The sequence below is a fragment of the Ambystoma mexicanum genome, chromosome 1q (genome assembly GCF_040938575.1).
Source record: "Ambystoma mexicanum isolate Mex_15411 chromosome 1q, UKY_AmexF1_1, whole genome shotgun sequence".
Lineage (NCBI taxonomy): Eukaryota > Metazoa > Chordata > Amphibia > Caudata > Ambystomatidae > Ambystoma > Ambystoma mexicanum.
The window spans coordinates 178,036,411-178,053,511 of record NC_090922.1 but is presented as its reverse complement, the minus strand read 5'-3'; the positions used below and the strand labels follow the sequence as shown (position 1 = coordinate 178,053,511).

The window sequence follows — 17,101 nt, the reverse complement described above, 5'->3', positions numbered from 1 at the left end:
TTGTAGGGCCCAATGCCAGATCTCCTGGGTCTCCGTCGACAGGCTCCTGGAGCAAGTTCCTCCCTGCTTCTGTAGATAAAACATGGTTGTCGTGTTGTCTGTCACGATTCTCACCACTGAGCCCTTTATCTGTGGCAGAAAGGATTTTAGGGCCCAACGCACCGCCCTCAACTCTAGCAGGTTGATGTGGAGGGACTGCTCTTCCGATGACCAACGACCCTGAACCTGTAAGGAGTCCAGAAGCGCTCCCCACCCAGTTAGAGAAGCATCCGTGACCACTGTCTTCTGGAATGCAGGCTCCAATAAGGGCATTCCCTTTGTTAGGTGTATGGAGCTTCTCCACCATTGAAGCGCCTGCACAAGCTGGCCGTTGATGGTCAACTTGTCCGACCAGCGTCCTCGACTCTGTGCCCATCGATCCGCCAAGAATTCCTGAAGAGGCCTCATGAAGAGGCGACAGTTGTCTATCAAGGGTATGCAGGACGACATGGTACCCAGCAGGGACATGTACCTTCGTACTGACACTCTGGTGTCGACCTCCCATTCCGATGCCTTTTGTTGCAGTCTGTGAATCCTTTCGAGGGATGGCTTCACCAGTCCCGACTGTGTGGAACTCCGCCCCCAAAAAGACCAAGGTCCTTAAAGGATTTAACAAGCACTTGTTGAAGTTCACTGTTAAGCCCAAACGTTGCAGGAGGGACAGGGTGGCATCCAGGCTTTCTTGTGCCCTCTCTGGAGACAGCCCCCTCACTAGCCAATCGTCCAAATAAGGGTACACATGGTGACCTTCCTTTCTTAAACAGGCTGCTATTGGAGCCAGACATTTGGTGAACGTCCTGGGGGATGATTTTAGGCCGAACGGGAGGACCTTGAATTGATAGTGGGTTCGTCCGACGACAAACCGCAGAAATCTTTTGTGCCGTCGACGCATCGGGATATGTAAGTATGCGTCCTGAAGGTCTAGCGACGACAAATAATCTCTGGGTTGTATCGATCGGATCACCTCCTGAAGCGTCAGCATTTTGAATTTTAAATTCTTGAGCAGTTTGTTGAGCGCTCGTAGATCCAGAATGGGACGCCATTTTCCATTTGGTTTGTTGACGACAAAGTACCGGGAGTAAACTCCCTGTCCTCCTTCTGCCACCGGGACCAGTTCTATAGCCCCTTTCTGCAGCATAAGCGCCACCTCCTGTAGTAGTATTTGAAGGTGGGGCCGGGCCGAGAACACTGGTGGAATGTGTGGTGGCTTACCTTTGAACTGTAGAGAATGTCCCAGATGAATCGTGACCAAAACCCATTGGTCTGTCGTTATGCGCTCCCACTCGTCGATGCGACGAGACACTCGGCTCCCCAGGACGCCCTGAAGCATGTCATTGTTGGCTCTTGGTTTGTTTATCTTTTGTCGACGAAGGGTAGGTCCCCCGCCGTCTGGAGGTTTGGTAATCTCTGACTCTGTGAGAAGATTGGGCCGCACGCCTGCATCCCTGGGACGAGTAGGAGGGTCTGGTGAAACCTCGGTCTCTAGATGACCCAAACCGGGAGTTACCAGAGGCCCCTCTGAAGGGATGAAAGGAACGAAAATTCCTACCACTTTGGAGGGCTCCGAGTGACCGTGCCGTGTCAGTATCTGCACTTGAGCCAGGCTTGTCTACGTAGAAATACGCCATTACCGATTTGCTTAAAACCGGACTCGGCTAGGTCGACGGCAATGTTTATGGCATGGTTGGAGGCCTCCTCTCCTTCCCGCACTAGCAACATTGCAGACTTTCTATGTTCCTCGAGCAAATGCTCCAAGATAGGAGCCAGTCGGTGCCACATTTCCCTGTCATACCTAGACATAATTGCTAAGGAGTTGGCTGCTTTAACTGTAGTCGCGCCGACGGACAGCACCTTCTTGCCGAAAGTGTCCCATCTCCTGGCCTCGTTGTCTTGAGGGGTTCATCAACTTTTTCGCTGAACAGTTGTTCCCCTTCACACGGCATATCCAAGACCTTATATTGTACCTCCGGTCTGAATGTTGCATTTATGCCGAGACCTGGCCTTTCTCGCCGCCGCCGATACCACCGACTCCGGCGAAGGTTGAGACATCAGGCACTTGGGAGTTGATTCCGGAGCCTTGAACTTCTTCTCCAAACGACCTTTCACTGCCGGTTCAGAGAACGGGTGCCGCATGGTCTTCAGGGCCTCTTGCCAGACATGATCCAAAATCGGGATGGCGAATAAGGATTTCCTTCTATTGCCCACATGATTAAAAAAAAAAAAATCTTTTCTCCTCTTCCGGGACTAGGTTAAACTCCGAACACGCCTTACTCATCATGGCATGGAATGCACCCACGTCATCAGGTGGCGATGGCTGTGCCGGGCTTCTCGGAGCTTCCATCTCCGCTTCAGAGTCCCAAGTTGGGTCCCTTGAGGGGGATAGGGAGATGTCTGAACCTGATTCCTCATGGTCAGAGTCCTGTAGTTCTCCTTCTTATTGCAGGGTAGGGCAATCTTCCGGCGCGTGGGAAGCGGCCGTAATCCTGGTCGACGAGCGAGGAGCCGGGCCCGGCTCGTCGACGAATGGCGTAGAATGTCTGTGTCGGGGCCCCAGGCTGGGGTATGTGTGTGTCCAAACGCTGTAAAAGTTTTTGTAGCGTATTTAGCACCTCCAAGGACAGGACGAGGTAGTAGGGATGGAACCCACCCCCAAGAGCGACATCGCGCTGGTCGGCTGCAGACCCAGATCGATTGGGCGCGCGACCAGGTTGCGTTCGTCGTCGGCCGACGAGATGGAGAAAGTCACCTCCGGTTGAACCAGGGCCTCCGGCGGGACGGGGATCGAAAACCTCCAGTTGCCATCCCATCGACGGGACCACCATCGTCGATATGTTTCCTACCGCCGCAGTTTGACATGTGGGAGGAGCCGCCGATGACGCAGGCGTCAACGAGCGGGTCGTCGGCGAAGCCTTGAGGTGCTCCCGCCGCTTTTGGGGCCGACTTGCTGGCCGCAGCCTCTCGACTCAAGGTAGACTTAGGACGGTCTCCCGAGGAGGATTTAGATGGTTCTTTACTCTCCTTTTTAGATGAGGAGGAAGAAGACAACGCCTTGTGTGAAGAGGAGGAGGCCTTCAAATGTTTCTCTAAATGTTTTTCCGAGGGTCGATTTTCGGCCGTCTCCGAGGTTCGTTTTTCGGCAGCACGTGCCTTCTTCGTCGGGGGTTCCGACTTACTTTTTGAGGCCGTGGAGCCCACCTCCGATGCCAGGTACGCACCCGCTCCGTCGTTGAGCCAATCAACCAGGCGTCTTTTTCGATCTTTGAGGGTTTTTTGGGAGAAACCCTGACAGATTTCACAAGTGTCCGCCGTGTGGTGAGGATGAAGGCAGTAAATGCAGTCCATATGACCATCCCCTTCGTACAACTTCTTAAGGCTGCACGTAGCACACGGACGAAACAACGCCTTTCCAGACATTCTCTTAAGAAGAACAAAGTCGCAGAAGTAGAAAGAACAACCTAACAAAATAGCAGATAAGCGAGGTAATCCCACCACTTTGGAAGACGGATGAAATCTGAGGGAGCCGCGGGGGCGGAGCTATATATACGCCTACGTCCTAGTGGCGCCGGCGTGCGCGGCCCAAAACGACGTAGATAGGACACAAAAGTGTCGGAATTTTTCCTATGGAAAATGGCTATAACTCACCGAGGATTCCCGGCCTGACGATGGGGAATATTCTACGCATGTGAATCCATGAAAGATCCAATGCTGGAGAAGTTATGAAACAAACAGTATCACTTCAAATACATTTCTCAAGTAACCGAGAAGTAAAAATCTGCAAGTGTCTCGTTTAATACAACTCCAGAAAACTGCCTGAAGAGTGTCTACTTGGAACATGTGACTTTTGGGCGCAAGGCCCCAAAATATCTTAGGGTTGGTCTTTGTAAGTGTTAGGGGTTGCATCAGACTACCTACCTGTGTTTCAATTGTCAGTGAATCAAATACTATTCTAAATTTTATCTGCTTAGTGTGTAACCTAAAGACCTGATAAATAATTATATTTTTATACGTAACTGCAATTGCTGGCGTTCGGATTATATGTAGGATATAGAATATATGGCATTTATAACGTGCCTACACACAAGTGTTTCAAGGCGCGACGAGGCAAATGGGGGTGGGGGGGCAGAGGGAAGACAGACCGCGATCTTACTAGGCCAGGTGACATTGAGAACACACGCAAGTGCCGGGGAGGAGGAGGGGTGCGGTAGTGCAGTGCATAGGATAAACAGTAAAGACAATAAATATAAAGTGCGGCCAGCTGGTGTCAAGTGCAAGGGGTGCAGACATCAGGGGTCAAGTGCAGGCCAGGGTCTGTAGGGATAAAGAAACATTCCAAGTGCAAGGGTTGCCAGGGAGCAGTGCAGGTGTGCAACTGGTGGGGAGGGGACCTGGGCCTGAGATCCGAGGGTAGCCAGGTAACCAGTGCAGTATCAGCCAGAGATCAGCAGGGGAGGGGAGGGGAGGAAAGCAGAAGCAAAGAGGAAGGTCTTGAGGTGCTTCCGGAACCGGAGATGGTTAAGTTTCAGAGAGGCTGTTCCAGAGGAAGGCCCCAGCAGAAGAAAAGACATCTACCACCAATTCGTTGCTTGGAGAAGCGACTGACCCTGAAGGAGTTGGAGGCGGATGAACGAAGAGCTCGAGAAGAAAGATTTCGGAAGAGAGTTGAAGGTATTGAGGCCCCAAATGGCCTTGTGGAAATTGCAGAGGGTTTTAAACTTAGTCCTCACCGCCATTGGTAGCCAGTGCAGAGATTTCATTCCTGGAGAGATAGGATCTGTGGGCTTGAGGCCAAGGACAAGTCTGGCAGTCCTGTTTTGGATGAGTTGCAGAGGGAGGAGAGTAAAGTCAGGCAGATTTAGAAAGAGGCTGTTGCAGTAGTCCAGCCTAGACAGAACCAGAGCTCTGGAGACACTGAGCTTCTGGGGGAAGGAGAGGAAAGGAAGAATACCTCTGAGGATGTGCAGCTGGTTGTGTGACTTCTTAGAGACGTCAGATGCAAGGTGACAAGGAGAGTGTGGAGTCGAAGATGACTGAGGTTTTCAGCTTCACAGGTGGGAGTAGGAAGAGGTCCAAGAGAGGCCGGCCAGAGTGATAGGAAAGGAGGGAGCAGGTGCACCAATGAGAATCTCGGTCTTACTGGCATCAAGGCAGAGATAATTGACGGCACACCACTCCTGGATTGCAGACAGTCAGATGACAGAAGGAGGCGTTGGCGGAAGAGAGCCTGAAAATCATTTGAGTGTCATCCGCATAGCACTGAAAGTTGGGGCAGAGAGCGGCAATGCAGTGGGCAAGTAGTACCAGGTATTGATTGAACAGCTAGGGAGAGAGGTTAGACCCCTGGGGAACACCACAGGTAGAGATCGAGGAAGGACCCAAGACGGACCTGGCAGGGTCGGAGAGGAAAGAAGTCAGCCAAGCCAGGGCCTGATCAGTGATACCCAAGTTATCTTGGAGACCGTTGAGCAGGATGGCATGGTTGACTGTGTCAAAGGCAGAATAGAGATCAAATAAGATGAACACTGTGGGTGTTGGAATCAAGGTTGGAGAGCTGTGGGTGTTGGAATCAAGGTTCACAGATGTTCAGGAGAGCAGTTTCCATGCTTCTAGTAGCTCTGAATCCAGACGGATGGTCATGGAGACAACCAACAGATTCAGTGTGAAGATTAAGCTGGAAGATGGGCAGGTTTTCCAGGAGTTTGCCTAGGAAAGGAGGGATGGAGATTGGACGATAGTTAGCTGGGCAGGAAGGGTAGGCAGAGGGTTTCCTAAGAGATGGCACAAGGGAGTGGTTCATGGTGTAGCAGGTGGCGGGGGGGGGGGGGGACTTCAATGGCGAAGGAGTGGTTGCAGAAATCAGCCAGAGCAGGATCCAGGGTGGTCAATGTGGTCCTTGATGGTTTTGGAGGAACAGGGGTGAACCTGGTTTGATGAGACTTTCATAGATCAGTTCTCATCCTCCAGAAGGCAGCAGATATCAGAGGAGTGTTGGACAGCTGAGTGAGAGTTTAGAGTGGCAAAATGGAGAAGGTTGCCGTCCTGGCAATTGTAGCCCTAGACCACTCTCACACCCTTCCTGAAAAGAAGTCTTGTCCACTCTGCTACCGTACCTTGATTGGGTTTGGCCAACCTCAGTGCTTCCTGCTCTCCATAATTGGATGGCCTCCCAAAATCCTCCCACCAGGTTGGATTTTGGAAATCCATCTCAACAATAAGCAACACTAAAGACGTGTGCAATTTAGTGTTCTTCACAAATGTTTTACAACTTGAAATCCATCCACCCAGTGTGATCACAGAGACTGGCTAACAAAGTGATGTGTGCGGTCTGACTTTTAGGAAGCAGAAAGAATAGATTTGCACGCGAGGAGGGTGAGCCAACCAACCAGGTGGCTGGAACAGCAGATGAGAATACACAATCCCCGCCCGCTGTTCCAGCTTCAAGGCCCTTCCCCGGGTGGCGCTTCGTTTTCCTTTTTCTAATGTGAAGAGGCAACAGGGAGTCTCTCCCTGTTGCCCCCCCAAAAGAAAATCACCCGATTCCTCTTCCCCCACCCCACTTACATGCAGGAACAAAGCCTTGCAGTCCCCGAGCTCCTCCCATCTGGCCCCCACCATTGAAATAGAAAAGGGACTGCGTCCCTTTTCTGATGGCAGTTATTTTGAAACATTTTCAAGAGATGGGCTAGCACTGAGCTGATCTCCCGTCGGATGGAAGAAGGAAAAAGAAAAAAAAAAATCTGCACCCATTTAAATCCCAGGGTGCAAATAGCTTTCACGCCCCAGCAAGGGCCTACCTTCCATCTAACTTCCCTTAGAAACTCGCTGCCTATGACATTCCTGGACCGCTAAACGTCCCACTCATTAACCAGTACCAGAATTGCCTGCAAGTGCTTTCCCAAAACTGCCCTCTGAAAATTGGAGTTGTACCCGCTACTGGCGAACTCGCATGGTCTTAATCAGATTGCCTTTCCTCCCCATTTTCCCCTATTCTGCACACCCTTCACTGAAGTCGACTCCCCCTGGTTACTCTGTTACCCAGTGTTGCCCCTTCAACCGTCCGTGGCAAGTTATTGCCAGTACCGCAGTGCCTGGCAAGTTCCTTGCCAATGCCTATCCCCGTGCCCCAACTGATGACACCCCAATATTGGTTGGCTCGCTACTCCCAATTGAGAATCGTCCTTCCGCTGTGTTCCTCTGGCACTAAAGTTGCCCATCCCATGGATGCCATTCTCTTCTTACCCACCCCATAAGCAGACACCTGGGTGCAATTTCTTTGTTGCCCACGAAAATTCTGACTGAGCATGCGCTAGTGGCGAGTGCCTAGTTCGATTCCTTGTCTGCTTTTCCGTCAACCATTTCATTTGTTAATTCCTGGCAACGTTTCACGTTAATTTGTCTAAATAAAACCAAAGGTCAATATGAATGCATGTTGTGCGACTATCAATAAATGCGTTTTAATAAAAGTTCCTAGCTTAATTAAATACAGCCACGACCAGGGAGGGGGAAGGGGGACGGGGGAGGAAGGGAGGGAGTTGAGGGACTCACTGACAGGGGTAACCAGCAGAGTCTCATGGCGGAGTCACAGGTCGATTCCTATAGAAAGCACTTACAGGGACCACAAGGGTACTGCACAGCAAACAGTTTAAAAGACGGGCACACATGGGTAAAAGACACCGGGGAGAGCCCAGTGAAAAAGGTGAGGGTAGGGGGCTTAGAAGTCCGAACTCCAATACGCAGGAGGGGTGTGTGGAAGATTAAGAGCATGTCCTTTCCTTTATGCTGCAATGTCAGGGGGAGGAGTGGTGAGGTTAGTGGGCATCTGCCAGCTGTTCAGCCGAGCTGTGGGGGAGGGAGGAGGTGGTGTTTAAGGACGCTGGGGAGAGGACCAAGAGCAAGAAGAAAAGGGAGGGCAGTGACGGCAGGGCAACTAAGGGGGTGTGGGGCGGGGGGAGTAGTCTAAGCCAGGGGAGCACCCGGGGCAGGCACAAGAAGGGTATCATAGGGACGACAACCTGGGGGAACTTCGTTCACAAATTAATTCTCGGGAAGTCATGGATTAGAACAAAGGGGGAACCAAAATGGGAAAGAAATACCTCAGAAATAAAGGGAAAAAAAAAGCGGCTGTGGGTAGAGTGGGGGGGCCCAGTAGGGAACGGGGTGACCCAACCGGGTCCTCAGGTCCAGGGGGGGCGTCGAGGAGGAAGCCACGCCCAGCGCAGAATGCCCGAGGTGTGGATGAGAAACGGATTACCTGTAAAATTATTTCTGGCTCAATAAAGCTCAATGCAGCAAATTAATTTTCTACCTCGACAACTGGTCCTGGCTCGTTTCTTTCATGGGGGCTGAGGAGGAGGGGGGGGGGGGCTTCGGGCTGGTGGGTCGGGGGGGGGGGGGGGGGAGACAAGATGTGGTGTGCTTGGAGTTGACTGGTTTGGGGAAGGAAGAAGGGTTACATATAGGGTGCAAGTGTGGCCTGTCAGCGCTATGCTTGCCATTAAAGCCCATGACGACCCCCACCCGAGCTGGGGCATGAAAGCTATGGTCACTTGTAAACACCCATGCACCATGGCGAGTGCAAACAATCCTAACCATTCACCATCACATAATGTCATGATCCAATTGCATCAACAATATAGAAATACACAATGTCCTGCAACTTGGAAAAACAGGGATTCACATCACCATTACAGCTTCAATGCAAAATAATCTTAGAGTAGTGCTTTAAGGTAACGCAAATGTTGAAACAAAGACGCTCAAAGTCCTAACCGTGCTCGCTCAGTTAAAAATCAACTGACTTGATAAATAATGATTTTCATGCTAATGCGTAAACAGGACACTTTACCTGCACATTCTCCTGGCCTTCACTGGATTCATTATTGGCCCCAGCAGTACTGCTTGCCTTGCTAATGCTCGCCAAAGCCTGACGGGCTTTTTCCCATTCAGGATTCTCCTGCATCTGAGCTTCCATTCCATTTTCCAACTGGCCACCGTTTCCAAGATTATAGTGCTGCAGCCTGTATTTGGGTGGAAGAAAAGGGAAATGTGTTATCATAGTCTTTCCACCATTGGCACGTGGACATTTAATAACCATGCAATAGGCTAGAAAAGGTCTATTTTCTGCAACCATGTGCATCCACCCCTTTGCTGCATCAAAAAAGAAATCTAAGAATATTAGTAAGTAACAATGACAAAATGACACCTACTACATACACTTCCACTGTCCAGATTTGCCTAGCCCAAGCAGCTGTTCCAGCTTCCAATTTAAACACCACTAGCCAATGGCAAATTGTGCACCCTGTAAGCAGGACGTTGGTTTCACAGGTCTCCCATGGCTAAACTTTTGGTAACTTGTCACGCAATCAATTATAAGCGCTCTGGAATGGAATCTGGAGAATGAGAGGCCTCAAAATGTGCACCCTCCACTTGGCATTGGCTAGTGATTGTGGACTCTTGGCAAGTAAGAAATGGTATGCGCTGGGTACGTGGTGGAAGAGTAGCTTTAGGATTGGCTAGTAGCTAGCAATTTGAAATATTTATCCCTGAAAAGGAATATAGGAAAAACACTTAATTCTTAAAGCAATGGCCACATACACACAAATGTATTCAATATATCCTCATTGCGGGCAGGTAAATATTGATGTGCAGTGAAGGGTAACTTTAAAAGATTTTAAAAAATCCCCACGTTCTTATGTAGGAGTGCGTGATAATTCTCCAAACGCACTGCCCCATGCCTGCTCCACAGGTCAATAAAAAAACCTGTTTTTATCACTTCATCTTCACATGTTCCATGTCCTCATGGCTGCAGGGTAAAATACAGCAAAATGACAGGCAAATAAATACAGGATTGCCCACATTTCTCTTTTATATAAGCTGGTTTAGGGTTGTGTGGAGAATGCCATCAACCACTGGAAAGAATCTCACATACACACCATAGATTTACGAGAATAGATTGTATATTTTCAAGTGCTACACTTCTTCCACAGATTAATTATACGTACAACACAAACAGCAATTTCAGACATAGTTCAGTTAGCTTAACTGTTGGGGAGATCAAATGGAAGAATACAAAGAATTAGACTATGCCACATTAGCACCCTGGCGGGCGGAGCCAGCCGATCAGGTGGCTAGTAACGCAGACCTGAACCGACAGTGAAAGCCTGTGGTTCCATGTCGCCCGACTTCTCCCGCCACCACCTTCGGGACACGCTCTGTTCCCTCTTTTTTTTGCCTTTTTTCCACCCCCACTGAACTGTTTGTTACGGCGACGCAAGACGACTGCTTCCCAGCTTCTATGGCCACCATAGAAAGCTAAGAGTGGCTCCGAAGAGCCCCGTCGTCCCTTTCCATTGCGGTCATCTTGGAAAAGGATTGCATTCATGCATGCATGCATGCATGCATTCATTCATTCATTCATTCGGATGCCCCACGCGTCCCAATGAATGAAATTGTTGGGGTAACCCGGGGTGCAAATGGCATTAAGCGCCCATCCCAGGCACTGGAACGGGTGTTCATGCCCCAGGTCCCTCTTTAAACGCCCTCGCGTTGCTCAGGCTTTCAACTCGGGCCGCCGGGCCTGGAACGGGTTCTCAACGCCACAATATGTACTGAGATACAAGGCTGACGTGAAAGAGTAACTGCACATATCAAAGAACGCTAGTCTGAATCAACAGAAACATACACCATACAATATCAGGGTTACCTTTAAGGCATCAGACGCTTGTTAGCTATTATACTTGCCAAAATAAGGAAAGCAGTGAAAGATGTGCAGAATGAGATGAAGGAGTTTGAGGATGAAAATAAGTAAACAGGATAGAGAAAATACTTGAGATTTCAGATGTGAAGAGTCGTTTGATTAATAGGACGGAAAAAAGCCTCAAAGGATTGAAAAGCCTTCTATGAAAAAGTTAATGGTCAAACAGAATCCGGACTAATGCCTTCAAAACCAAATGGAAACAATATATACCACTGATCTGAGGCACTTTGAATAAAACCAGAAAGCTAGGGCGTTTCTACCAAGTACTACACGCACAGAAAATTAGTACCAAGGGAAACAAATGGAATCTATGGCAGGGCTACCCAGATTTATTAATGGCAAAAAGAAACATTGGAATCACACGTTACTAAGGAAAAAAAGATGGCAGGCCATGCCCCCACTTAAAGGTATAATGAATGGCTCCAGGCCTAGACTGCCCGACAAGCCCATTTCATGAAACTTAAGGAGAATGAGCATCACCACCGACTGTTATTTAACTCTTCTTGACTCGAAATAAACAACATGATGGAATTGAATACAAGTATTCAAATAGACTGTGTTCTCCCACAGATTCCTCATCTAAGACATATCCATAATCAAGCTTTTCAGTCTCGGAAATTTTCCAACAACAGAGGGCGATGTGCGGCAATGGGTCGATGTCGCTCTGCGGTTACCATTCCTGCATTCGGACGGGACGTCGAATATTGGTATAAATAGCACACACTGCACCAGTTGCCACAAATTGTTTTTTCCCCCGCATGCACAGGATGCTCTCAGAACGGTTCAACCCGCCTCAGTAAATCTCTCGATAACATAGTATCCTTTTCAAGTAAAAAACCTCACAAAAGGTCTACGCCAAAGATATGCTTCAAGAGCTGTGCGGACTGTGAATCAAAGATGTTGATTGCTGATCTGTACAGGATGTGCCTCTGGTGCCTCAGCAAAGAACATGAAGCCACTGAGTGCATCTCCAGCCAATCGAAGACCAGCAAGGCTTTGAAATAGAGTACGAAGTTCACCCTAGGTCTGTCAGTTTCCTCCATCTTCCACACCTTTGAAGAGGAAGTCTTCCGAAGGTAGATGTTCCACCAGAAACAAATCTCCAGCACAGCCCGACAAACGATTGTGACATTCAGTGCTTTAAGTGGGTCGGGCCGGTTCCCGGCAGTCTCCAGAAAGTGCGGCTGAGCCGGGGCTCCCGGGCCCACACAACATTGGTGGGACGCATTATCCCGCCGTGGCCGCAGCCACGACGGGAGATGCGCCCGTCATGTCGAGCAAGCTGACAGAAGTGCCATCCAGCAACAGCGACGCGGAGGATGGCGGCACTTCCGTCAGTCAGCGTAACTTCCTCTGATGACCCATCATCAGGGTCATCAGATGAAGTTACTGTCCCTTTGTTTGCCCTCCCCCCAGGTCACTGACCCTCGCGAACCTGCAGGCTCTGATCTAATATGCAGATTAAATCACAGAGCATGCGGGTTCGCAGAGGGTGAAAGACGCGCCAGGCTCTGTGATCTATGTGCTCTGAGTAGAGATCACAGAGCCTGAGGAGTCTATGTTGGCAGCGCTTTATAAAAGATGCCTTGAATTGGGTACTTTTCAAGCCATCTTTATGAACGTAGAAATATTTCTAGACGGCCCGAAACATACACAATTTAAGGCATCTTTTATAAAGCTTTGTGGGTTTTGTCCGTCATCAACGCTTTATAAAAGATGCCTTCAATTGTTTACGTGTCAAGCCATCTTTTAGAAACAGAACTGGGTTACAAATGTCTATGTTCATAAAAAATGGCTTGAAACGTACACAAACCATAGTAGTATGCATACAAACATAAATGTTCACATACATTATATATTTGTTTGCGCACCTTACTATGATATTTGCACTTTTAGGCCACGCCTACAATGAAAGCCATGCCTCCAAGCGAGGGCCCCCCTCAATTTCTTACCCCACTTTATGCACTGGTGACATTCCAAACTGTCAACATCGAGGCGAGATTCCCCTCTTTTACGTCACAGAAGAAGTTGAAGAAACAACCCCATCATTACTCATCCTGCGACTCCTCACCCAACAAGTGTTGGGTACCTTTTCCCCCCAATAACACCGCTTCTGTGGCCAAAAAGTTCAGAGAAAAAATAATGGAGGTCTTTTCGAAGGCGGTCCATCAAAAAAAGCTAAAAAAGGCTGTTGAGCCCACTGTGTCTTCCAAGGCTAGCAGGGAATCCAGAAAGGCTTCGACCTCTGTGCATAAAAGCCAGAATCTGAAGATCTCAAAGATGTTGTCTCGCATAGTGTCATGTGGGGTTAAATATAGCCCCTAAAATGCCAGAAATAAAAGAGGCCAGATTGATTTGTAATTACCATTGAAGTATAAGGCCAGCACATAAATGGTGATGTCAGACATGAGGCCTACTGAACCAAAAACTGGTCTAAGGAAAGAAAGTGGGCTTGAATCTTAAAAGTGCGAAGCTATGCGCAATGCATTTCAGCAAGAAAAAAAAAAAAAATAAATAAAAAAAAAAACGAGGCTGGCACTACAGTTTTTTTTTTAATCCATGGAGAGCTGCTGTTTTACATAAAGAGACAGCTGTACGTACATTATCTTCAATGTAATACCAGATTGTGCTCCAGTCATCTAAATTGAAACCAAGCTTCTTGCATTTACAGGAAATAAGAATTTCATTTTGTTTTTCCCCCTCATCCAAACAGTATGCACAGAGAAGTGCTCACTAGACTTCCAGAGTTTGAACATGGTTTTCTGATATAACTGCCCTATACATATGGACAATCCTGAAGTGATACTCATGTATTTTGAAACTGTGAAATTAAAAGAAGTACAGTACATATGGATAAGGCCTGGGTGCCTTATAAAATGTCATGTAAAATGCATTGTGTGATAGTTTAAAAGCCATTGCTTGCAGAATTACATGATCCGGTCATTTCTCCAAAGATGAAACTTAACCTCCAAGACCTCTGGGTCTGGTTGTCAAACATCAAGAAGGGCCATTACTTAAAAATATAGAAATAAATAGACTGCTTAGATTGAAACCACAGTGGGGACAGATAAGGCCATGCCTGTTCTTTCAGCAGAAGTGACCTTGAGGTCACAATTCCCATAAAATGTCCATTAGAGTTGCTAACAGGGCCAGTGCATGCTTGAAGGGGGATGCGAACAGAAACATGAGCCAGGCTCTGGCTGGTCACCTGCGAATGCAACTTGGGGCGTGGCTAAGAGGCCATGAGCTAGCACACACATAGATCCAGAGGGTTCCCGCGATCAGACACTGATCCGGGCTAAAATACACCACAATACGAGGCTCTGGCAATTTATACTGAAGTTATGGACCCATGAATATGCAGTGCACACAAAATGCTGAGATTGCTGGAAATTAAGATTGCTGGAAGTAGTTAACAGACGCAGAGCCGGATGCCCAGTGTGGCTGTAGAGCGAAGATGGCGCTAGCACGGATGCTTGATGAGACAGAGCTGCAGACGAGCCCCTGCAAGCAAGAACGTGGCGCGAGATAAATGCAAAGACAGTCGCTGCAAAATGCACACAGGTGCGAGGACGACAACCTGAGATACTGTAGCAATCCGAAACAGCAGTTCAGGAGAAGGAGACACGGACACTTTACATCAAACAAAGGTGCATGATAGAAAGCAGTCCGGAGGGGAGAGAGAGAGAGAGAGAGAGAGAGAGGTGAACGTCAGGGATTGTATATACTGAAAGCAAGCGGTAGACCACAGAGCGGGAGACGAATCAACAGGACTCCCTTTGAAGTATTCCAGAACAGAATTCAAAGCTTGTGAAGCTTTGTTCACCGCAAGACACAGCAAGATTCAAGATGGCGCCCGGCTGACGGTGTAACAAAGGACCCGAGAGGACTAAATAATTGGGCCGTAACCCCCACAACGCAACGGAGGAGGTAAGAAGGACAGAGTGGAGTATAAACAGAATCAAGGAACTTCAGTAAGCAGCGCAAGCCACAATAGGGCAGAGTGGAGGTGCGGGGGGAGATAAGAGGCTGAGCAGTTCGGGGACCCTGGACAGCTGGAATATAGACCAAAGTATCCGGAGTACACGGACATAGAGTCACGTGTGGCTGATTAAAGTTGCCAGCTCAAGAAGGGCGCCCTGATATACCACCAGCCCAGCCCATCAGTAGACCGCCCGCAAGGCACATGGAGCAACCCAGCGACAGGAATCACCCCCCCATGCCCCCGGGCGCTAATAAGACTGTGGCAACCTATAAACAAGCTGAACACTGCGCAGTGAGACACTGCGCCGAGACGACCCCGGACCTGGCCCCACACAGGAGTGAACTTGCGCTATCCATCCAAAGGGAGAGCGCATAAGGAGGAAGACCACCAGCGAAGCTCGATGAAGCAGCACAGATGAACAGAACCTGACAATCGGAAGCAAGTCAGAGCAAAGGAGGGACTGGGGGTTGAGAAGGCAGAGCCCACCTCACAGCCGAGGCACCAATATAGGGAGCTTGAGGAGTAGAGTACCAGAAGTATGGAACAGAGTGCCTGACCCGGGGGCAAGTGACCAAGAGTGAAGACCCCCTATTCAAATAGAGTCAGACAAGGACCGCAGTAGGGTTCCGGCCCGGGAAGGGTGCCCAGAGAGACCAGCAGCCGGGGCTGCCAACAGCACACTGCCCGCTGAGAGCGAACAGCGGCCCAGTGGTGAAAGATGCCTCCCCAAAAGAGGCACGAGTGAGACCAGGGCGGCCTGCACCCGGTGTATGTGGTGGAGTGGCACTCCAAACCAGGGGACCACCAGATATGGCCCTGTAAAGGAGTACAGAGAAAGGACGCTGGGAGAGAGCGCGCATGGAAGACTGAAGAGAACGGGCCACTGGTGATGTCAGATAATAACAGCGTATGGGAATAGAGACCAGCAAAGACAGTCGGAGTATTGCCAGAGTGGAGGAGACCGGGCACTAGACGAGCAGCGCCCGGCTCCCAACACACGGTCCAGACGCCCGGAGGTCTGACGCCAGGGATTAGAGAGTGTTACCACTAAGAGCAGACATGGCGAACAAGGGAATCAAACCAAAAGGGAAATCGGCAATGATGGAGGATAACGCCAAAAACGTCCCCAGGTGGAGAAGTGGTGAGACCCAACAAACCAGAAATACAAGGAGAGACGGCCCACTCACGAAATGACCAGCAGATCCTAGACGCCATAGCGGAATTAAAGACGTCACGGGAAGGCAAAATTGATATGGCCGTGGCTGAACTGAGAACTTCACTCGAAGTGAAAATTGATGCAGTTAACATAGATGTCAAGAAGCTGGCGGAGCGCATGAGTGGGCTGGAAGTGAATGTGAAAACCAACATGAAAGTCTACACGGCAAATGCTGAGGAGGTCGCTATCCTGCAACAGGTGCGCAAACCTGGAAAATAGAGATGAAGTGGAAGGGCGGGCACAAAGAAATAATATTCGCATTGTCAGGCTTCAAAAAGGAGAAGAGGGCTCCGACCCGACTAACTACGCAGAGAATATACTGCTGCAGGAGACACATGGAGGTGCACTCACCTATAGATTTACAGTGGAGAGCGTGCACAGACTAGGCGGCCGCGCCCAGGGGCTCCTCCCAGACCAATAAAATAAAAAACTATAAAAAGACAGAACAGCGGATCAGATGGGAAACGGGATGGAGAAGTGAATGAAGATGCCGCAGAGAACTAGTATGACTGGAGTAATGGGGGTGGAGGGGTGATTGCTCTGGTTACATGGACTACAGACTAGATTATAGTGCGTTACATGGGGAGCTTCAGAGTGAATGGCAAACGAAGGAACCCTCTACAAGGTTAATCGGGAGTTAAAAGGAGGAATGCGCTAGCAACCCCAGTAGTTAGTTTAGTTGAGATACTGCTAGGTCGGTTCACCCCCATCCCCCCATAGAGTTCTGAGTATCGCTAGGCCAGAGGAAAGGACTAGATGTGGGGTGGCCTGAGATCAAGGGATGGAGCTGGGCAACAGTTTGGGGGGGAAGGGGATATAAGTGTGATGGGGCAGCTGGGGAGGGTGAAGGGCATTTGGGCATTGGGAGGGGTAGAGCCTGCAATCATGAGCCAGTACTCAGAAGGAGAAGAGTGGGAGTGGAATCGGGTGGAGTGGGGAATGGCTGACATGGGGAACCTGAAGATAGTGACCTGGAATGTGAGAGGGCTAAACAGTTATATCAAGCGGAATAAGGTCATGATGCACCTGAAAAGACAGAAAATAGACATTGCATTGTTACAAGAAACCTATCTAACCAGGGATAAGCTGGAAATGGTGAAGAGGAAATAAA

The 17,101-nt window shown here is 49.2% G+C and overlaps 1 protein-coding gene across 1 annotated transcript in view; it reads right to left on the bottom strand.

Annotated features, from left to right (window-relative positions):
• The window catches only part of LENG8 (leukocyte receptor cluster member 8), a 381,640-nt gene that overhangs the window by 345,852 nt on the left and 18,687 nt on the right, over positions 1-17,101 (bottom strand). The window contains exon 2 of the mRNA XM_069636827.1: positions 8,879-9,050. Coding sequence (XP_069492928.1) covers positions 8,879-9,050 — 172 coding nt within the window. The remainder of the gene's footprint in view (positions 1-8,878; positions 9,051-17,101) is intronic.